Here is a 22,063-nt window from a genome sequence, read left to right as displayed (position 1 = left end):
CAGGTCCCGATTTGGCACAGCATTTGAAGCCTTTGGGACGCAAAGCAGAAGCGTCGTCACGGGCACAGCGGTGTGCTGTGGCAGAGATATCTGCAGGGGCCCCCCCTCCCTTGTGGGGTGTCACCATGGGCCCCCCAAACCTGCAAAACCCTGACTAGGGGCTGAGCAGGCTGGAGCAGGGGAGGCTCGTATCCCACAGTCTTCTCTGTGGAGGACACCCCATCATGGGGTCTGGTGGGGTTTTGCGTGTTGCAGAGGAAGGATCCTGCTCCCAGGTCCTTCCCTGTGAAACCACGTTGATGTCCGGAGGATAAAAGTATTTTTGGTTACCTATCGAGCTGGGCACAGAGGTCCTACCCTGCAAATGGGGAGTGGGAAGGAAGAAGTCATTTCAGTCGGTGCATTTTGAGGTCCCAAGGCACCCATCTGAAATGGGTTGGGGGACCATCTTCAATGGCACGTCATTATTCCATGATCAAAAAAAAAATCTTTTTATTTCTCTTTAAGTGGCAATTTAAATTTTCAGCACATACTGTCTTCCTTCATGCCAGAAATCAGTGTCTGCCATCTGCAAAACAGCCATTTGCTTGTCCTAAGCTCGACCACAGTGTTAGCTTCAGTGGTTCCCACGTTCCCGAGAAAGGGGCAGCGAGGAGCTTGCGAGTGCAGTGGCACGATGCCGGCTCCCTGTGGGCTAATTCCCAGCGGCTCAGCTGCAGAAACCCAACCATGAGGACGTGTCCTCATCCAGGGGCTGGTTCCTCCTACCATCCATATCCATAGCACGATGTCCTCATCCAGGGGCTGGTTCCTCCTACCATCCGTACCCATAGCATGATGTCCTCATCCAGGGACTGATTCCTCCTGCCATCCATATCCATAGCATGATGTCCTCATCCAGGGACTGATTCCTCCTGCCATCCATACCCATAGCATGATGTCCTCATCCAGGGGCTGGTTCCTCCTACCATCCATACCCATAGCACTGTGTCCTCCAAAAGGTCTGTGGAGCTCAGTAAGGTATCTGAAGCACCGATGGGGTGGTAGAAGGCACCTAATTGTCTCCTTATGTTGTTGTTGATGCTGTCGCGCGTGGTTAAGCCGTGTCATGAGCTCAACGGGAGCTCTCATCTCCTTACCTTTGTGTTGCAGATGTCCCAGCCTGGCTGAAGAGCCTCCGGCTGCACAAGTACGCCGCCCTCTTCTCGCAGATGACGTACGAGGAGATGATGGCCCTCACCGAATGCCAGCTCGAGGCACAAGTATGTCCCATGTCAGTCGTAAAGGGATCAGACGCAGTCCCGACTCTTGCGCAGTGGGTAGATGAGACGCCTCCAACGCCTCTTTCCATCTTCATCTGGAAGGGGTTTTGGTTGCAAATGGTTGGAAAGCAAGCAGAGAAAGGAAAACCAGGTCTTGGGAAGTGAAAAAACCCACATTGTACCTGAAGAAGGCCTTGTCCCAGATTTCTTACCAGAGTCCCAGCATGAAGGTCCCATCACTGGGAGCTGCGATTGGGGTTTTCTCCAGTTGGGATTAAGTTCAGGAGGACCAGGGGTGCAGTCTGCAGTGCCCAACTCCTTTGAAGCCAGTGGGGCTTTGGTGACCGATTGCCTTGTTAAGCTTTGAAGACGTCCCTGCTTTCGCTTTTACCCCTGCGTTATCCTCGGGGCGGAGAGGGCCAGTCAGCACCATTGCATTCGGCATGGGAGATGGGCTGGGGAGGGACAGACTAGCTGGAAATCTCTATCTTCAGCAAGTCTCTAAGTGGTTTTCTATGTCCCCTGCTAATCCCTGCACTCAGATATTTGAATAATTTATGGCAGCCCTTTTCGTTTAGGGGAGGAAGGCTCTGGGCTGACCCGCCTGTCCCGTGGAAATGTTAACACCAGGTTTCTGTGCTGTTTTTTACAGAACGTTACCAAAGGCGCAAGGCACAAGATAGTCATCAGTATCCAAAAGCTAAAAGAAAGACAAAACCTGCTCAAATCTTTAGAAAGGGTGAGTAATTGCAACCACTTTTCTGTTTCTTCTTTCTCAAGAAGCCAGGAATTAATTCTGGGGCGAAGCACTCTTTGGTTACACGTGTCGCTGGAATCTTTTGCAGAGAAATCTGTTGTTGGCCGCATCTGAATGGCGTCTCAAACACTTCTGTCCCGCATGCAGGTTTTATTTGGGGCTGTATTTTGCAGAGCGGGTCCTAATCCGTCTCTGGCACTCACTCAGCTGGCCTGGACATACCCTGCAGCAGGGGTATGAGCTCCAGGGTGCTCGGAAACACCTGAGCTCTGGGTGATGGAGGGCACCGACCCCGCGACAGTGATGGGGAGGTGGTGGTCCTACTGCTGAACTGTGGTGGAGGACCAGCTGTAGCTGCACCAGCCACCGCGGTCATCTCTGCCGCTGGAGAACCAGCTGGGCAGAGCCTTTAACCCCTGGGTATCCCTTGGCCACTCGGTCAACTCTCCCGTCTCGATGGCACTGTCCCTCTCAGGAGACCCCTCCAATGCACAGCGGTCAGACCAGGGACCCCCGAGCCCTGCCCCTACCTCTCCGTCCCCAGAAAGAGATGGGATTTCCCAGAGGCTGTCAGGTCAAGGGCCACTGCGCTTTTCTGGAGCATCATATGGGAAGCCTGCTCTGGGTGACGCTGCTTTGGCAGAAGGGTTGGACTAGATGATCCACAGAGGTCCCTTCCAACTCCTAACGTTCTGTGATTCTGTGATTCTGTGGGCAAAAGCCAGACACCCACTGCTAATCCCTGCACTCACCCACGCCCATGCCTGAAAGGAGGTTGTAGTGAGGCGGGTGTTGGTCTCTTCTCCCAGGTAACCAGCGATAGGACGAGAGGCAATGGCCTCAAGTTGCATCAGGGGAGGTTTAGATTGGATATTAGGAAAAATTTCCTTACTGAAAGAGCAGTCAGGCATTGGACCAGGCTGCCTAAGGAGGTGGTGGAGTCCCCGTCCCTGGAGGTGTTCAAAACACGTGTAGATGTGACACTTCAGGATATGGTTTAGCAGGCATGGTGGTGTTGGGTTGACAGTTGGACTTGATGATCTTAGAGGTCTTTTCCAACCTTAAAGACTCTATGATTCTGTGATCATCATGAATTTCCAAGCAGGACAAATAGCAACTTTTTTTGTCCCTGCAACAAGGGCTTAAAATCTGCAGAAATGGCTGCTGGAGAAGCACCAGCACCGCAGACTGGCTGGGAGCGGCTCACCCAACCTCTCGCTATTTATTATCGCAATATTATATTGTATTTAATTGCACCATCTTCAAAAAGCAACTTGCAGAGCCTCCCACTAGGGGCTTTTAAATACTTACGTGGCGTGTTGCTATTTATTGGTGTTTTCGTTAGCTCACTGCTTCACTATTTATTTATAATATGGGACTGTACTCGGAGTATGGCAGGAGCTAATAAAACCGTATTTACCTCCTTATATTAATAATAACTATTAAATCCAAGAGACAGCCTGCTGATTGAGCTCGCTTCGGCGATGTGTTTTCCAGGCAGCTGCACAGCCTCTTCCCCCGCTTCCCCGCCTGGGTTTTGAAATACGGTGTTGGCTGCCTGGCGCGGGGCGGGAGGGTGAGCCCGGTTCGGCTGGCACCGCCGGCCATGGGCGCTGTAAAACAGGGGAGATGGGCGGCATGGGCGGCTTTGGAGCCCTCCAGGGGTGGGGTTGGGCTGTGGGGCTGTGACCACGTCCTGCTTTTCCAGGTCTCGGAGCTGCCCGTGAGCTGCTTTACTTGGGAGGAGACGTCTCTGGTGTTCCAGGCTTCCTATCCATTTTTTTTTTTTGCTAAACAAGAACATGTGTGGGACTTGAATTTTTTCTGGGCAGTGTCTCGCTGCTAAAGATTGCTGCTTTCTTGGAAAGAGCTGCTCCACCCCTCTCCGCCGGGTAGCGGAGCAGGATATTTTTCCCCAAAATAATAGCGCCCAGCAGACTGGTGCCAGGTCTTCCAGAGGAGCGGAGCGGAGACGTCCGAGAGCGAGCTGGGGGTGCAGCGGGAATTAGGCTGAACGACCATTTCAGGGCTTCGGCTGGCTCGCGCGCAGCCTGCGTGCCCGCTCCGCGTCTCGTCCCTGGGCGCAGCCAGGACTCACCCCAAAAGCTGCCTCTTGCCAAGCGGCATCCCCTGAGCCAAACCCTGCAGGAGCCTGCTCCGGACTGCATTAAAATCAAAATGGAATTATTTCCCAGCAGTGGGAGAAGGATCTGACCAGAGAAAGGGAGTTTTTGATCAATGCTGTAACTGAGAGCAAGGCTGGGGGTGTACTCAAATCCTCGCCCTCCTGGGTCTCCAGGCTGAAGATTTTTGCTACGGGGATAGAAGTTCACCTGTGGCTTCGTGGTCTCTGCTTCTGTGTCCGACCACAACCTGCCCTGCTCCCCTTGAATCCCTCCCTTTCCCCTCTGCGTCCGCTCCCTCAGCCCGTCCCGGTGTGGAGGGGGACGTCCCCGCTTCGCTCCTTCATCCCAGCACGTCCCAGGGCGTAAGGATGCTGTGGCAAGCTCTTCGGGAGAGCCACGCTCGAAGGCAGCGTCGGAAACTGGAGACAAGGCCACGTTAAAAAACATAGTTGAGAGTAAATAGGGCTGAAATGTCACGGCTGTGGGATTGCTGGGGAAGGAGCTGGTCTGGGCGTTGGAATCTCACAGGCTCGGTCACGCTCATGGGGTTTGCATCTTCCTAGTGGAAACTGGGAAACGCTGAAGCTGGATGGGTGCTGGTTTTTGGGTCCCAGTGTTTGATGGGGCACCTTCATCCCTGGGGATTCAGGTCTGGACGCATCCACGGATAATCAGGCACAGTTCCTGGAGCAGGAGCAAGGCCGTCGGCTTCGGTGCGGAATTTCTTGGTGGGGGTAGCAGTAGGGGTCTGGTTCGTAGCTGCTGTCCTGGTGTCCCTGCGGAGACAAACTCTCTTCTCTCCACTTGACTCCCCAGGACATCCTGGAAGGCGGCAACTTGCGTGTCCCGCTGCAGGAACTACACCAAATGATCCTCACCCCCATCAAAGCCTACTCTTCCCAAAACTCCAGCACGGAGGAGCACAGCCGGGACGCGGACTCGCATCACCCCTCCGCCCTGATCGGCTCGGACACCCAAGGCTCCGACTGCAAGGACTCTGCGGCGGGGGGGATGCAGCAGCACCATTTGCCGGGGTGCGAGGGCGAGTCGGGGGGGGCCCCTTTGCCCGAAGGTGACCTGCCCGGACAGTTCACCAGAGTGATGGGGAAAGGTGAGCGGCCGTCACTTGTCGTTGCCATCCTGGCTTCGGGGCAGGGTGCCCGCGGTGGCCTTTCCCCGTGCCCCTGCGAGCCACGGTCCGAGGGGTGATGGTTTTTTGAGGTCCCGTCGTGGTGTGGTAAGAGGTCAGAGCGTGGGCGGGGAGGCGGGCAGCGATTTAGGGGGTGGGCAGTGATGGGACGGGCCGTGTGCGGACACCATCCTCTCCCTCCCATTCCAAGCCCTGGGAGCATCCCACCATTCCGGAGGTGTTTTCGGCACCATCCCTTGGACTCGCTCAGCTTGCGGGGGGTTGGCACCGGTGCGTGGGCTAAGCTTGAGCTGACCTGAGTGCAAACCAGCTGCTCCAAGCCCCTTTTTAAGCCCCGAATTAGATGCAGGACATCCAAAATACTCAGGTGCTGGTGCCAAACGCATGGATTTGCGTTGGGATGGACACACTGGGAGGTGCACAGGAGCGATGTGAGGTGGGGACCGACCTCCTGTGCCATGTACAGGGCTCTTCCAGCAAATTTGTGCGAGCTTGGATGTGTCCTGACCCGCCTGGGTGGGATGTGAGGTGTCGATGCTGGCTGCGTGGAGGGGGCTCTCATTTGCAGGCTCGCACAGGAGACCAGGAGCAGAAGGAAGCTCGTTGGGATGCCACGAAGAAACATCAGCCCCGTCCCTGTTTCAGACCTTTTTTTGCAAAAAAATGGCCCCGTTTGAAACCCGCTGATGAGTTCAGCCGGTGACGAACGCCTCCGTCACGCGCGAAGCCGTACGTGTGGCCCGAGCCTTGCCGGGATGAGGTGTCCTCCCGGCCCACCAGGCATCCCTGCGCTGACGAGGGGACAGCCTCATTGCTCTGCGAACTCGTTTGCGCTTGCTTTTACGGCGTTAATTCCAAACGAGGGTAAAATCCGTCGGGATCAGTGGGAACCCGTTTGCGGCAGGGGCAAACTGTGGCCGCAGGAGCAGGAGCTCTCCCAGCGCCGGCTCTTGGCTAGGAACGGGGAATAATCCCGTGCCCCTGATTTGCTCAGGTCTGATTTTGGTGACTCCAGCGGTGTTACTCTGGATTTACGCCGTCATAACGGAGAACAAAATCTGGCCCCAAACACAGGGCGGCACAGCGGGAGTTGGGGGAGGCCATTTTTGCGTGCTCATGATGAGACTCACCGGTGAGACAAGGGAAAAGGGGCATCCGGGGCGTTCGTCGAACACCCCTGGACCCCAGCTCAGTGTCCCCATGCCCATTTCTCTTCTCTTCTCTTTTTTTTTTCCAGTATGCACACAACTTTTAGTTTCCCGACCCGACGAAGAGAATATCAGTTCCTATTTACAGCTCATAGACAAATGTCTGATCCACGAGGTGAGTCGTGACGGATCATCTAAAACTGTTGCTCTCATCACTTAGAGACTGTTTCCAAAGTGTCTGTTTGTGTAAACCTTTTGGTTTCCAACACAAATATTTTTGGGGGGTATTAACAATAATTCTGACAGAGCAGGGCTGGAGCGGGCGGTCGCTCCAACGTGGTGCATGGAAATGTTGCTCCCACCCCACGCTCGCTTAATTGCCAAGACCTGGCGCCGGGGAATTCATCCGGCTCGTGACTGTCCGGTCAGAGGCTGGATGGAAGAAAAAATCCTGGGATGAACGTGCAGGCGGTTTCCATCAGACTCGGCGATCCCGCGGCGTCGCCGCCTCCTCCGCAGCAGCACGTGGCCTCGGGCTTTTTGGGATGAGGGCGTCTGTTTCTGCTCCCGGCAGATCTGCCGTCGCCGGGCGATGGCTGGGGATGGCCGAGGCTGTGCCGCAGGATGCCGGCGAGCTCCTGCCCCATGGCAGGGAGGGATGGAGCCCCGGCGTCCTGCAGCGTTTCGTACCCCTGGCAGAACGAGCTGCTGCCCGTCGCCTGCCCCTGTGGCAGGGGTCAGGGGGAGACTGCAAACCCCTCGTAGGAGCCGCAGGCTTTAAACCTTTCTCAGTTGTTTGTTTTTAAAAAGCCTCCTGGTACCTGAAGGGGCCTGCAGGGAGGATGGAGAGGGGCTTTTCACAAGGGTGTGTGGTGATAGGACAAGGGGGAATGGCTCTAAACTAAAAGAGGGCAGATTTAGATTAGATATTAGGAAGAAATTCTTCCCCATGAGGGTGGTGAAACCCTGGCCCAGGTTGCCCAGAGAAGCTGTGGCTGCCCCCTCCCTGGCAGTGCTCAAGGCCAGGTTGGATGGAGCTCTGAGCACCCTGGGCTGGTGGAAGATGTCCCTGCTCATGGCAGGGGGGTTGGAACCAGATGATTTTCAAGGTCCCTTCCAACCCAAACCATTCTATGATTCTGTAAAAAAAATAAGCTGTCAAAGCACAGAAGAACCTCCTCTGGAGAGGGCTGGTGGCTGCAAGCCCCAAAATGCGCTGCACATGGAGGAGGAGAGGGACAGCTCACAGCCCCGTGCCTTGCAGCTGGAGCCGGTGCTCGGGCAAGGGTTTGATCCACACATCTCTGCAGGGCCAAGCCCAGGGATCTTGAATTGGGGTGAAACAGTTGGATACAGGGCAAAATGTGAGCACTTCAGCACATTTTTTGAACTGTGCTCCTGGACACCTCTGTCGATCACGGTGGGGGTTTCAGTGCATTTTGCTGGCAGTGCCTGCGGTGTCAGCCACCATTTGGCCCCGTGAAGTGTGGAGTGGTGGCACCCGCTGTTTGGGTTTGCTGCAAGACAGGTTTGGAGCCGTGGGTATGGTCTTCTTGGGTTTGGGGGCCAGTCTTGTTTAACATCTTTATCATCTGGATGAGGGGACTGAGTGCTCTCAGTCAGTTTGCAGATGACACCAAGCTGGGTGGGAGTGTCGATCTGCTCGAGGGTAGGAAGGCTCTGCAGAGGGATCTGGGCAGGCTGGATCGATGGGCTGAGGCCAACTGTGTGAGTTCAACAAGGCCAAGTGCCAGGTCCTGCACTTGGGTCACAACAACCCCAGGCAATGCTGCAGGCTTGGGGAGGAGTGGCTGGAGAGCTGCCCGGCGGAGAAGGACCTGGGGGTGCTGGTCGACAGCCGGCTGAACATGAGCCAGCAGTGTGCCCAGGTGGCCAAGAAGGACAACGGCATCCTGGTGTGGATCAGGAATGGTGTGGCCAGCAGGAACAGGGAGGGGATTGTGCCCCTGTCCTCGGCACTGGTGAGGCCACACCTGGAGTGCTGTGTTCAGTGTTGGGCCCCTCACTCCAAGAAGGACATTGAGGGGCTGGAGCGTGTCCAGAGAAGGGCAACGAGGCTGGGGAGGGGTCTGGAGAACAAGTCTGATGAGGAACAGCTGAGGAAATTGGGATTGTTTCATCTGGAGAAGAGGAGGCTGAGGGGGGACCTTCTCGCTCTCTACAACTGCTTGAAAGGAGGTTGGAGTGAGGTGGATGCTGGTCTCTTCTCCCAGGTAATCAGCAACAGGACGAGAGGCAATGGCCTCAAGTTGCATCAGGGGAGGTTCAGACTGGATATTAGGAACAATTTCTTTACTGGAAGAGCGGTCAGGCGTTGGACCAGGCTGCCCAGGGCAGTGGTGGAGTCCCCATCCCTGGAGGGGTTCAAAAACCGTGTGGATGTGGCACTTTGGGACGTGGTTTAGTAGGCACGGGGGTGTTGGGTGGATGGTTGGACTTGATGATCTCAGAGGTCTTTTCCAACCCATGATTCTCTGATTCTCGGTGCTTTACAGAGACATGGGCAGTGGTGGGTAGCTGTAGGGGCTGGAGGGGGGAGCGTGTCTGCTCCCACTTGCTCCCCTCTCAGAGAGCATCGGAGCCTGGAAGTGGTGCCTGGACGGCCGAGGAGAGCGTTGCTTGGGGAGCAGAGCCGTGAAGAGAGGAGCGGGGAAGGTGGGAGCAGATGCCCAGGGCTGGAGAGCAAAGCCAGGAGGACACAGGGCTGCCGAGGGGCTCGTTTTCCAGCAGTGCCTGGGACAGATGTGGTGACGCAGCCTCACCCCACCGGTGCCAGCCCGTGTCCCGGCACCGCCGTCTGCATCAGCTCCGGCGTAACCAGTGCCGGGAGAGAGCGTCTGCTCCGGAGGGTGGCTCGGAGCAATCAAGTCAGATGCTAATTAGCCTCCAGGTTGTCCTCCGGAGACCTCCGCTCCTCTCCGCCGGCGGCACGGAGACATCGGGTGTCTAAAGTTAGCTGTGATGGGGACATGGGTGTCCCCGTAACCCGCACCGGAGGCCTGGGTGACCTTCGCAGCGAGCCCGGGCGGGTGACGGGGCTCGCCCCGGCTGACCTCCCGCCGAGGCTGTCGGCGCCGGGAGCGGAGCCGAGCTCTGCCCAGCCCCGAGGAGGAGGATGGGGTGCGGGGTGCCACGGAGCGGCTCCGCTTTCCAAATCCCAGCTTTTTCCGAGGCCGGCGGCGTTTTCTAGAGCCACGTCGAGGTGACGAGTGTCACCACCCCGCGGGGACCAGCCATCAGACCCCGCGCGGAGCCGTGCTCGCGCCCCGTAGCAGCACGGGCGGCGCGGCTGGGGGCTGCGAGGGGCAGCGGGGAGGCATTGGGGAAGCCCTGCTCTGCCCAGGGGGGTGGCAGCCGTGGGGACAGAGCCGGGCTGGGGCCCAGGGGACGCTGCCGGAGTGTTTTCTCCACTTGAGATGAGTGAAACCTCAGGAGGGACCAGGGTTTCCCTCTGGGCTTGCCAGTGGGGCTCAGCTCACGCCACCGCCTGCTTTTCTTCACACGCACCCCCACGTACACATCCCTGCTCGCTTTGTCCAGAAATATATTCATATGTTTCCTGTTTTTCTCCCTTTTTATTTTTTTGGGGGCAGGCGTTTACGGAGATCCAGAAGAAGCGGCTGCTGTCATGGAAACAGCAGGTGCAGAAACTCTTTCGGTCTTTCCCTCGGAAATCCCTCCTGGAGCTGTCGGGCTATCGGCAGCAGAGGAGGTACGCGGGGTTTCGGGAGGGGTGGGATGGATGCTGTGTCCGAGGGGGCCGGCAAGAGCATCTCCAGAGGGACCGGTGTCTCCCAGTGGGAGGGACGGATCCTGCCGGGTTCACAGCCGTGTTTGGGGCAGGATAATGGTTGGAAAAGCTTCGGCAATAAAACCCCAGGCGTTGGTTGGGAAGGGAAACCACCATGAAGTTCCTTTGCGTGTGCGGTCGGCGTTTACCCCGCTGATTCCCACCGCGTCTCCCTGGCTCCGGACCCGGCGCTTCCCGGCTGCGCAGCCTGTCCCGGCGCTGGGCAGCCGGCTCTGCCCGTCCTGCTGCCCCGTGCTGCTTACATCAGTGCTGGAGTTTCACCAAAAAGCCCTCAACCGGCAAAAAAATAAAGGGCCTGAAGGCTGCAGAGGGTGCGGAGCTGGGGGGCCGCGGTCTGGGCAGGGATGGGCTGCGAACGCCGTGGGTGCTGGCTTCCAGGGTGATGCTGGGTGTCGGGCGATCCTAAGCTGGGTTATGGCAAGAACAGATGTTTTTAGATCAGTTGATAAAGAAACAGCGTTGGCCTTTCGTTTCGTTCTGCTAAGTCGATTTGATTGCAGTCTCGCGCAAGTTCTGTTTTCTCCGGAAGAAAGGGGTTTGGAGGGAACTGGGAGCACTGGGACAGCTGAGGTTTAAGTTCAGAAGGAACGAGTGTGGAACCAGGGTGTTTCTCAGTGCCATGAAACCAAGTGTTTTGGCATGGTAAGAACAAGCAGTTCCAACGCTCATGGCAGGAGCAGAAGCGGCATAGACCAGAGCAGAGGTTTCTGATGGACCCATTTGCTCTGGGCCATCACTGGTGCAGCACTTCAGCCACGCATCCGGGCTGACCCCAAGCCCGAGGTGGAGCTGCTGGCTTGGAATGAGCCCAGTCCCTTTCCACCCGGGATGCTCTCCGGTGTCCGCGCTGCTTTCGAGTTCTCTGCCTTTTGCGTTTCTTCTGCTCCTGGGAAGCTGCAGGCGAGGAAGAAGCACGCGGCCAGTCCTGCTTTTCTCATAGGGATTTAACGCCCAGCGAGTTGGGCAGAGACACCAAGTCAACGCTGCATGGCGAGAAGAGACCCACGTTGTGTGTGTTTCCAAGGATTATCTGGTTATTTTTTTGTCATTCCTCTGGTTTGAAGTGGAAAAACCCACGTGAGGAGGCATGCCAGTGCATCCAACGCTCCCCTCCAAGGAGTGAAGATGGTTTTGCGTCCTGAGATTGGTGTCTCAGGACATTTGAGCTGCGTGGTCTTGGGTCCAGATGGTTTTGTTCTGACCACGGGGAGCTGGATGAGGGTTTGCGGTCCGGAGACGGGAGCGGATGCAGAGTCAGTCCCACCTCCACAGGAACGTGCCTTTCGCTCAGCCCCTCCCTAGGAAACCTTGGGCTTGTTCGGTCGTTTTAACCATATTTGATGGAACTTGAGAAGTCTCAGAGAGGACAATGTTCATGATAATGAACCTTGAAGGGGAGAAGGTCCAACCCTTCAAGCGTTCCCAGTAAAGAAAACCCAACAGCACGAGCTGAGCCTTTATCAGACACTAGAGATTCCACACAGGAGCGATCTCTTTTGTACACCCGAACTGCTTGAGAAGTTTTAAGTCAAAACCCAAGAAATCAGGCACTGCTAGCTCCAGTGCCCGGGGAATTGCCTGCCTTGTTTTAGCCCGCGTTTAAGAACAGGCCCATTTACAGGAGTGAAGTAGACTTTAAAAAAAATAATGCAAGTCTGAGAACTGCCGAAGGGCGGGGGGGGTGACTGGCAGAGGGGAGGAAGAAACGAAGGTGCTGTTGTATGCCCAAACCCCCTCCTTCTCGCTGCACTTGCAGGATGGAGGAGCATCGTCAGGGGGGTGGGAGGGTTGGGGCAGGAGCAGAGCTCATGATGAACCCTTGGCCGTGGGATGGGCATGGGGTGGTGAGCATCAGTGCGAGGCGTGGGGTGATGAGCGTTGGACTGGGGCATCAGGTGGTGACCATTGGTGCGGGGCACCAGGTGATGAGCATTGGTCTAGGGCATCAGGTGGTGACCATCAGTGCAGGGCATGGGGTGATGAGTATCAGTGCGGGGCATGGGGTGATGAGCATCGGTCCAGGGCATGGGGTGATGAGCATCAGTGCAGGGCATGGGGTGAGGAGCATCGGTCCAGGGCATGGGGTGATGAGCATTGGACTGGGGCATCAGGTGGTGACCATCGGTGCAGGGCATGGGGTGATGAGCATCAGTGTGGGGCATGGGGTGATGAGCATTGGACTGGGGCATCAGGTGGTGACCATTGGTGCAGGGCATGGGGTGATGAGCATCAATGTGGGACATGGGGTGATGAGCATCGGTGCAGGGCATGGGGTGGTGGGCATCGGTGCGGGGCACTGGGTGATGAACATTGGTCCAGGGCATGGGGTGATGAGCATCGGTCCAGGGCCTGGGGTGGTGAGCATTGGTCCAGGGCATGGGGTGATGAGCATTGGTGCAGGGCATGGGGTGAGGAGCATCGGTGCAGGGCATGGGGTGAGGAGCATTGGTGCGGGGCTTGGGGCGAGGAGCATCGGTCTGGCGCATCGCAGCAATGCCGGGGCACCCTCGAGACGTTCGGCTGTTGGTCTGAGCGCGCCAAACCAGCCGCTCGCCCCCGCAGCACCGTCCCCTCGCGGTTTCTCACCCTGGGCGCTTTCTCTCTCCGCAGCCGAGGCTTTGGCCAGTCCAACTCCTTACCGACAGCCGGATCTGCGGGGGCAGGACTGGGCCGGCGAAACCCCCGCCAGTTCCAGATCCCCTCCCGCAACCTCCCCACGGCTCGGCTGGGGCTGCTGGGCCCCAGTGGGCTACTGGGCACCCCCCAGCGCAGCCCCGCCGCCAGCCCCGCCATCCTCAAGCAAGGCAGACAGGTTGGTCGGCGTTCACCATGTCTCCAGCTTTCCCATCCCTTCCCTGTGAGCTTGCTTTGCTTTTTCACCTCTACCTTTTCCGGATCCCCGTTTTTTTTCATTCCTTCGTTCAAGGCAAGCCGGCGAGAGGGATTTGTTCTCCTCCGTGCCGCTGCGTGTGGGAAAGGGACTGGCAGGAGGGGGGCAAACTGGGAGGTGGAGAGGGAAGCGATGAGCCCGAGGGGGTTATAAATACATGGCACAGAGGCCTCCCAAGCCCCTCCTTTCTTACATCCCGCTCCCCTTTTTCGTTTGCTTCCCGCAGAACCTCTGGTTTGCCAACCCCGGCGGCAGCAACAGCATGCCCAGCCGGAGCCACAGCTCGGTGCAGAGGACGCGCTCGCTGCCGGTCCACACCACCCCGCAGACCATGCTGATGTTTCAGCAGCCAGGTAGGAAGCAGGCGTTTTGCTTTTGAGCTTCTCCGCAGCCCGGTGAGATGGGGCTCTTGGAGGCTGGTGGGGTTAGTTCTGGGCTCCCCAGTTCAAGAAAGATGAAGAGCTACTGGAGAGAGTCCAGCGGAGGGCTACGAGGATGATGGGGGGACTGGAACATCTCTCCTACGAGGAGAGGCTGAGGGAGCTGGGCTTGTTCAGCCTGGAGAAGAGAAGGCTGCGAGGGCACCTAATAAATGCTTATAAATATCTGCAGGGTGGGTGTCAGGAGGACGGGGCCAGACTCTTTCCAGTGGTGCCCAACGACAGGACAAGGGGCAACGGGCACAAACTGAAGCAGAGGAAGTTCCAGCTGAAGATGAGGAAGAACTTCTTCCCTCTGAGGGTGACGGAGCCCTGGCACAGGCTGCCCAGGGAGGTTGTGGAGTCTCCTTCTCTGGAGATATTCCAGACCCGCCTGGACGCGGTGCTGTGCAGCCTGCTGTGGGTGACCCTGCTTCAGCAGGAGGGTTGGACTGGGTGACCCACAGAGGTCCCTTCCAACCCCTACTATTCTGTGATTCTGTTACTGGGTGGGCTGAACCGGAGGCATCACCGGAGGGATGTGTGCCCCTGTGTAGAACATCTTGGCCCTGTAGATAACGGTGCTGGTGCCTTGCCAGGCTTCCTTCTGAGGGGCTCCGTGTCAGGAGGGGGAGGCGGTGGCTCTGCCGTCACGTTTTTGGCTCGTGCGTGGACGTGGAGTCCCGGTGCGGAGGGACCGCCTTCGTGCCCTCGAGGGAAGTTCTGCTCACAGTGCAGGGGAAGGGAAATGGTGCTGTGGCAGCGATGCCTTCCCAAGCACCACAAAAATGCTCCCGTATATAGGAGCATCCCCTGGTTCTGCTCACGGGTCGGGGCCATCCCAAGCACAGACCCAGGCTGGGCGGAGAATGGATGGAGAGCAGCCCTGAGGAGAAGGACTTGGGGGTGCTGGCTGATGAGAAGCTCAGCGTGACCCAACAGTGTGCGCTGGCAGCCCAGCAGGCCAGCCGTGCCCTGGGCTGCATCCCCAGCAGCGTGGGCACAGGGCGAGGGAGGGGATTCTGCCCCTCTGCCCCGCTCTGCTGAGACCCCCCAGGAGCCCTGCGTCCAGCTCTGGAGCCCTCAGCACAGGACAGAGCTGGAGCTGTGGGAGCGGGGCCAGAGGAGGCCCCAGCAATGATCTGAGGGCTGGAACCCCTCTGCTGGGAGGAAAGGCTGGGAGAGCTGGGGCTGCTCAGCCTGGAGAAGAGAAGGCTGCGGGGAGACCTTAGAGCAGCTGCCAGTGCCTGGAGGGGCTGCGAGAGAGCTGGAGAGGGGCTGTGACAAGGGCATGGGGTGACAGGACACGGAGGGATGGCTTCAAGCTGAAAGAGGGGAGGTTTAGATAAGATATAAGGAAGAAATTCTGTATAATGAGGGTGGTGAGGCCCTGGCCTAGATTGCCCAGAGAAGCTGTGGTTGCCCGCTCCCTGGCAGTGCTCAAGGCCAGGTTGGATGGAGCTCTGAGCACCCTGGTCTGGTGGAAGGGGTCCCTGCCTGTGGTAGGATGGATGATCTTTAAGGTCCCTTCCAACCCAAGCCATTTTGTGATTCAGGGGGTTCCTGCTGAACCTGACCCTGAAGTGGAGCATCCTTCCCACGAGGATGTCCATGTCCTGGTGTCTCTGTGTCCCTTCATTAGCCTTGAAGCACGCCTCTTCTTACCAGCACGCTGACCGTAACACTTTACACCGCGGGACAGGGAGTTACACCCCCCCAGTAAAGCAAACCTCATCCGTGAGCACCTGCCATGGCTGCAGCTTGGCAGCTCCCCTCCCGTCGCACGCCGGCGGTGTCTGAGCTGCGGAATTTCGGCACCAAAAATCCCGTACAGCAAAAGCAGCGGCTGCTCTCGGGTGCTGATTGAACGCCGGGACCAGGGCGCGTTTCTGCGGGCGCTGAAGGACGATGAATAGGTTTCTCTCTGCGTCTTGGCCTGCGGTGAACGATGGTGCAGGAGGATGAGAGAGCCAAAGGTGCAGACTGAGTCGCCGGGAAAATAAGCAATAATGTGGGGCTGGGGTCCTGAAACACTTTCCACCGGGGTGGGGTGACCTCAGCCCCCCCCTCAAGCCCCCCTGGGCCTCATCCCATGCAAGCTGGTGGCCAGCAGGAGATGCCAGTAGCGAAAGCTGTGTTTGCAAAGGCTTTTGCTGCCGAGGGGAGGGCTTTGTGGTGCTGTATGGATCGGGCCGGGGCGTTGCGGCACACCAGACTTCATCCCCTCTATTTTTCTTTGCTCACCCCCCGGGCACGTGGCAGCAGGGCCGTGGGCCACCGAGCAGCGGCCGGGCCAGCCATGGAGGAGGCGGACGGTGGCTCTGCCGGTCTGTGCTGCCATCCCACGTCGAGCCCTAACCCTGCCTCACCCCTATTGAGGAGTTTTCACAGAATCACAGAATCACAGAATGTTCGGGGTTGGCAGGGACCTCTGTGGGTCACCCAGCCCAACCCCCTGCCCAAGCAGGGTCACCCAGAGCAGGCTGCACAGCACCGCGTCCAGGCGGGGCTGGAATATCTCCAGAGAAGGAGACTCCACAGCCTCCCTGGGCAGCCTGGGCCAGGGCTCCATCACCCTCAGAGGGAAGAAGTTCTTCCTCATCTTCAGACAGAACTTCCTGTGCTTCAGTTTGTGCCCATTGCCCCTTGTCCTGTCGCTGGGCACCACTGAAAAGAGTCTGGCCCCATCCTCCTGACACCCACCCTGCAGATATTTATAAGCATTTCTAAGGTCCCCTCTCAGCCTTCTCTTCTGCAGGCTGAACAAGCCCAGCTCCCTCAGCCTTTCCTCGGAGGAGAGATGCTCCAGTCCCCTCATCATCCTCGTAGCCCTCCACTGGACTCTCTCCAGTAGCTCCTCATCTTTCTTGAACTGGGGAGCCCAGAAATGGACACAGCACTGCAGATGGGGCCTCACCAGGGCAGAGTAGAGGGGGAGGAGAACCTCCCTCGCCCTGCTGGCCACACTCCTCTTGGTGCACCCCAGGATCCCATTGGCCTTCTTGGCAGCCAGGGCACACTGCTGGCTCATGGTCACCCTGTCGTCCCCCAGCACTCCCAGTCCCTCTCCGCAGAGCTGCTCTCCAGCAGGTCCGCCCCAGCCTTTACTGGTGCCTGGGATTGTTCCTCCCCAGGTGCAGGACCCTGCACTTGCCCTTGTTGAACCTCATCAGGTTCCTCTCTTGGTCCCCTGACCGAGTCTCCTGTCCCTTTCTCCCCGCAGAGTTCCAGGTGCCGGTGACTGAACCTGACATCAACAACAGGCTGGAGTCCCTGTGCCTGAGCATGACGGAGCACGCGCTCAGCGGTGAGCACTCCCTCCTCCTCGGGCTCTTCCAGCACGTCCACGCCGCCTCCGCCGAGCCCCCCGGCACCGGCCCCTGCCCCGCGCCCCCCAAAAGCTGGGACAGGCTGTGGCTGTGAGCGGGGGGGACGGCGGCGGGGCTGGATGCTCCCAGAGATTCTCCTGGGGATGCTCCCGTGGATTCTCCTGGGGATGCTCCCGGGTATGCTCCTGGGGATGCTCCCAGTGGGGGTCGGATGGGGACGTTTTCTTCTTGCCGCGAAGTACCCAGGGCGGAGGGGTAAAACCAAACACGGGGACTGCACCCAGCACCAGTGGAGCCCGTGCTTATTAGCCACTAGTTAGCTTGCTAATCATAATTAGTATTAGCTCGCTAGTCTGTTTTTAGTTCTCGATAAAGCCCTGGCCACCAGCGTGCTCGAATGGTTCACAGGTTTGGGAGTGTTTTACCCTTCTGCTACCAATGCCCCCCGCTTGGCCGGGGGAGTGGGAGCCGAAACCAGGCTCCGGTCCTGCCCTGGGCTGGTGGCACTGGCAGCTCCTCGCTGGCACCCGGGTGCCAACCCCGGGCGGGCGGCTAACGGGCACGGGGAGGGAGGAGGACCAGGCAGGGAGGGTGGAAAAGCCAGCGGCAGCGCGATGGAGAGGCCGGCGCAGCAAAAAGCACTGGCACCAGAAGCGCCCGGTGCCCCTCGCCGACGCGCCGGACCCCCGAGCCCGAAGGATGACCCCCGGCGATGGGACGAGCGCGGCCACCGGCATCGCCCAGACCCTCCCGAATAGCTCGGGTCTCGGCCCTGGCAATCCCCGGAGCGCGTCGACCGGTCGAGGACGGGAGCCCTCGGGGAGGACCGATGGCAGCGGGCTCCCCGCAGCGATGTGACAGCGCGTCCCGGGGAGAGGGACGCGGGAGCGAGGACTGTCAGAGGCAGCAGGGCCCCGGCAGCGTCCCCGGCCGGGAAAACAAGGACACTTGTGTCACCCGAAGCGTTTCTCCGGCGCGTGCCCAGGCGAGGCTTAGCTGTCGTGTTCCTCTGCAGGGTACTGTTCCTCCCAGTTATTTTTTTTTCCAGGTCACATACCCCGAGCCTCTCAAAACTGGTTGTGCTATAAATAGCTCTTACAAAAATAAACCTTTTGGGGGAGAAAAAAAAAAAAAAGGGCGTAACAAACCTGTTTTTGTTTTGAGTTTGAAGTTGGGAGGTGGCCGTGATGCCCCGGGTAGCGTTAACAGGGAGCGCCCCGTGTGGGGGCTGCCCCGGGAGCCGAGCCCCCCGCCGCTCTCCATCCCGGGGACGGGGCTTTGGGAGGGGGACGGGGAGCGGTCGGGGCTGGACGAGGGTTGGAGGTGCTGTTGGGTGATGATTTCCGATCCCGTCGTTGCTGCTGGCGCCCGGGGGGTGGAGGAGAGGGGGCTGCTGGCAGCAGGGTCGTCTGGGAGGCTTTGGGGTGGGTCGTGGACCCCTCGCTCCTGGGCTCGGGGCTGTGGGGGGACACTGGGGACGGGGGCTCTGGGGGGACAGAAACCACTCCTGGGTTGGTTTTTTTCCCCTGCCATGATCCTCAGCCGGAGGAGAATTTTGCGTCCTCGTCGGCGCAGGCGTTGCAGGGCTGGGTTAGCTGGGGGACAAGGAACCCCCCCATGGGACCACCTCCATCCCCGTCCCCCTGCTCCTGGGCAGGGGTCGTGGCCCTGCCCCATTGCACGGGGGGGGGTCCCAAACTGGTACCCCCACCTTGCGGCAAGTCTCAGCTGCCCCAAAACCCCCTCTGCTCCCGGGACGGTGCCGTGGGGATGGACTGGGGCTGGGACAGCGACTGGGGGGGCTGGGGGGCTGCTGGGGAGCGGGGACAGACGGCGACACGGAGGCACCGGCAAAGTGCTGACACCCCAAAACCCCTCAGCACCCCTTTGGGGGGGTGGGGGGGTGGGGGGTGGCCCCGTGGTGCCACCTCGCCGCAGGGGCCGTGGGGTTGGGGTGCTTCGGGGGTCCAACCCACCCCAGCCCGGGGAGGTGGGGGGGGGGGTAAGAGGCACAACGTGAGCGGCCGGGGCTGCCCCTAACTCTCCCTTCCCGCTTGCAGATGGCGTCGACCGAACCTCCACGATCTAGAAGGCGTCGCGACGGGGACGCTGGCCGGGAGAACAACTGCTGCGGGTCCAGCGGCGAGGTCGGGGCTTTGCAGGGAGCCTCAGCGATCGATAGCTTGCAGCCTTTCTCCTCTCCTCTCTCTCTCTCTCTCTCTCTCTCTCTCTCTCTCTCTCTCTCCTGTTTTAATTTTGTGAATGTGTAGATTGTCCTTGTGAACATATCATTAGACTTGGAATTTGTGTTGTCATTTATTACATCCATGCTGGTGGGGGCGGGAGGGGGGAAATGGCGAAAATTCGACGAGGAAGAAGCATGGGGGGGGTTTGGGGGGGACGCGACAGGAGAGTGCTGACGACGGAGGGTTCACCGGAGCGCCGTGGGCAACCCCTGTTTCTGGACGAGGACACGAACGAATATTGGCTGTCACGCGGCTGTGTGCGACCAAAAACCCTTCGGGGAGGATCTGCCTGTCCCGCCGGGGGCTTCGGGGCCGGTGGTCCCGGCCCTGGAGTTTCCCCGCCTTCAGGCATGGACTGGCCCAGATTTTATAAAAAATAATAATAATAACCCCCAAATTTCCTTTCAGTTTAGCCAAGAGCATCGGCGGTCGCAAGGCAGCGTTGTGCGCGGGGCGGAGGGTCGGCGGGCGCCTGCCGGGCGCGGGGTCGGTCCCCCCGTCCCTGTGCCCCCGGCGTGGGTGCGGGGATCTGGGGGGGTGGGGGGGATCCTGCCCGGCGGGGGGTCCCGGGGGATGTGGGCGAAGGCGGGGGATGCTGGGTGAGTTGCCTCGCCTGCGCGGGTACCGGGAGGGTGCTGCACCCGTGGCTTCGCACATCTGCCCCCCGCCCGGGGCCGGAATCCAGCCCTAAGGGGCTTTTCCAGCCCCGGGGCGGCCGATGAGGGTCGGAGGAGGCTCGGGAGCCGGCGTGCGGTTTTATTTAGCCAAATAAAACCCAAAGACACCAAAACGCAGCTCCGCAGCCCCATTTTCTCGGCGTTGGGGAGGAGACGTGGCCGGCGGTGGCTCGGCTGCCGCCTCGCCCGCCGCCGCATCGCTGCTTGTAACGCGGAGATAAATTTATTAAATTTATTCAATTTATTAAATTTATGAAGCTGACGCGGCGCTGCTTATAACACGGAGATAAATTTATTAAATTTATTCAATTTATTAAATTTATGAAGGCGACGCGGCGCTGCTCGAGCCCGTGCTCAAAGCGAGATGGGGGCCAGAAAAGCCATCAGCGCCCGTGGTGATGCTCGGCGTAGCGCCGGCATCCCTGCTGCCAGTCCTCTGACGGAAGAAGAAAATATTTGAAATTAATTAGATATTTGAAATTAATTGATGAAGGGAGGTGGCGGCTGGGCGCGGGGGTTGCGGTGGTGTTTCCCCAGCGGGCACCGACGGGGGCTGGGGGAGCATCAGCTGGGCCGGCGGGGACGGGAGATGTGCGAATCCACGCAGCGTTTTGAAGTGGTTTTCTTCCAAAAAAAAAATAGCAAAAAAAAAACAACCAAGTGCCAAATGTTTGATGTTTGCTGTTCCTCGGTGTCCTGTTCGCCGGCAGGCGTGAGGCGGGGAGGGAGCGAAGGGACGAGCCGAAGGCGAGGGAGGTCAGGAGGCGGCGTGAGGAGGCGAAGGCGAAGCGGGGGCTGGGGGCACCCCCCCCCCCGAGCACCCCCAGGTTGTGCGAAACGCAGGTGCGAACACAACGGCTGTAGCAGGAGCCTTCCCCGGGGGAGGCTCGAATGTATTTACGGAGCTGAAATTCTATTTATTCCTTCGCTGACTATAGAAACAGAGGTTATCTGATTGTTAAGAGATATTATTTTGGATATATTACCTATTAACTTGCTATGGCTGGTACCCATGATAATGTCTGTTATTAACAACCACCAAATAATTCAATTGTTTTTTCCTTTTGTTAAAAAAAAAAAAAAAAAATGCAGCTTATTTTCCATTGACAGTGTATAGGTTGATAACGACTTAGTTGTGTTTGCTGTTTCTTGGGGGGGGGGGGGGGGGGTTAGGTTAAAAAAAACAATTAGCAACAAACCGGTGGCTTCAGTTGCGTTCGGGAAGTCCTGCCTGGCTCTGGGTGCCTGTGCTGAGTGCAGGCAGCAGAGCTCCAGTGAAAGAAGTTAAAAGTAAAAATTTAAAAAAAAAAAAAAAACAAAAAAAGAAAAAACTCAAATCCTACAAGAAAAATTATTTATAAAAAGGAAGAAAAAAAAAAAAAGAAAAAAAAAACACCCAACCAACCAACCAGTTGCATGAGTGAGGCTGTGAAGTCCAATCTTTAGTAATAACGCGGCAGTGCCTTTCTTTTTTGTATTCACCCGTTCACCCCACCTGCAACTGCTCCGTCCCCGGCGCGGGAGCTGCGGCCGCGGCGGGGCCCTCGGCGCCTGGTGGGCATCGTCGCCCCAGCCCCGCGGCCCCCGAGACCCCCAGCACCCGCTGGGGACCTTCTACTGGTGCTGTTCCCCCCGCCCGGGCCCTCCCCGGCTGCTCAGCGCCCAAGTGTCCTTGGGGCCGGCGGATGCCCCGGGAGGGGGGAAGGATATTACCCCTTTTCTTTCGAGGCGTCCTTCCCCTCCCCGGGGACAAGCCCTGAGCTCGACTGGACTTGAGCCGGGCTTTGCCTTGGCTCGCTCAGCTCATTAAAAAATTGGAGGGAGGGGGGTGAAGCCCGGCCAGCATCCAGCAGGAAAATGCGAAACTGTGATTGACGCCCGGGAGCGGAGCGGAGCTCAGAGTTTGGTCAGCACTTAGGGGAAACGATTTCTGTTGTCACCTTTCTCCATGTCGGGGTGCGGCCGTGCCCCAGGTTTTTGGCTTTCTGAATGTGCCTGGTGGGAAGTGGGTCCTGCAGACGTCTATAATTTGCACACAGCGGCGGTAACACTAAAGTTGATTTTATACGAGTCATCAGAGTTTGCAAAGTGAGTTTTATTTTTTGTATTCCTTTATCTTTACTTAAAGGTGAATGTGTATTCCTCTGGGAGGAATAGGAAGAAAACAAAACAAAACGAAAAAAAAAAAAGGGGAATGTTAATAATGTTAAACAGAATACTTCCTCCC

The 22,063-nt window shown here is 58.2% G+C and overlaps 1 protein-coding gene across 4 annotated transcripts in view; it reads left to right on the top strand.

Annotated features, from left to right (window-relative positions):
* SAMD4A (sterile alpha motif domain containing 4A) overlaps positions 1–19,216 on the top strand; it is a 120,258-nt gene extending 101,042 nt beyond the window's left edge. For 2 of the 4 annotated variants that reach the window (XM_075427107.1, XM_075427105.1), the window contains 9 exons: positions 1,153–1,262; positions 1,915–2,001; positions 4,962–5,256; positions 6,533–6,618; positions 10,058–10,176; positions 12,886–13,087; positions 13,392–13,518; positions 16,808–16,891; positions 18,974–19,216. In XM_075427107.1, coding sequence (XP_075283222.1) covers positions 1,153–1,262; positions 1,915–2,001; positions 4,962–5,256; positions 6,533–6,618; positions 10,058–10,176; positions 12,886–13,087; positions 13,392–13,518; positions 16,808–16,891; positions 18,974–19,002 — 1,139 coding nt within the window. In that variant the 3' untranslated portion in view covers positions 19,003–19,216. Of the gene's footprint in view, positions 1–1,152; positions 1,263–1,914; positions 2,002–4,961; positions 5,257–6,532; positions 6,619–10,057; positions 10,177–12,885; positions 13,088–13,391; positions 13,519–16,807; positions 17,757–18,973 lie in introns of those variants that run through there. The other 2 variants (XM_075427106.1, XM_075427104.1) reach the window with 1 other exon arrangement.
* Positions 19,217–22,063: the final 2,847 nt, after the last annotated feature.

Source organism: Opisthocomus hoazin, chromosome 7 (assembly GCF_030867145.1).
Source record: "Opisthocomus hoazin isolate bOpiHoa1 chromosome 7, bOpiHoa1.hap1, whole genome shotgun sequence".
In the NCBI taxonomy this organism is placed as follows: Eukaryota; Metazoa; Chordata; class Aves; order Opisthocomiformes; family Opisthocomidae; genus Opisthocomus; species Opisthocomus hoazin.
The sequence above is the reverse complement of the archived record's forward strand: the minus strand, read 5'-3'. Positions and strand labels throughout refer to the sequence as shown.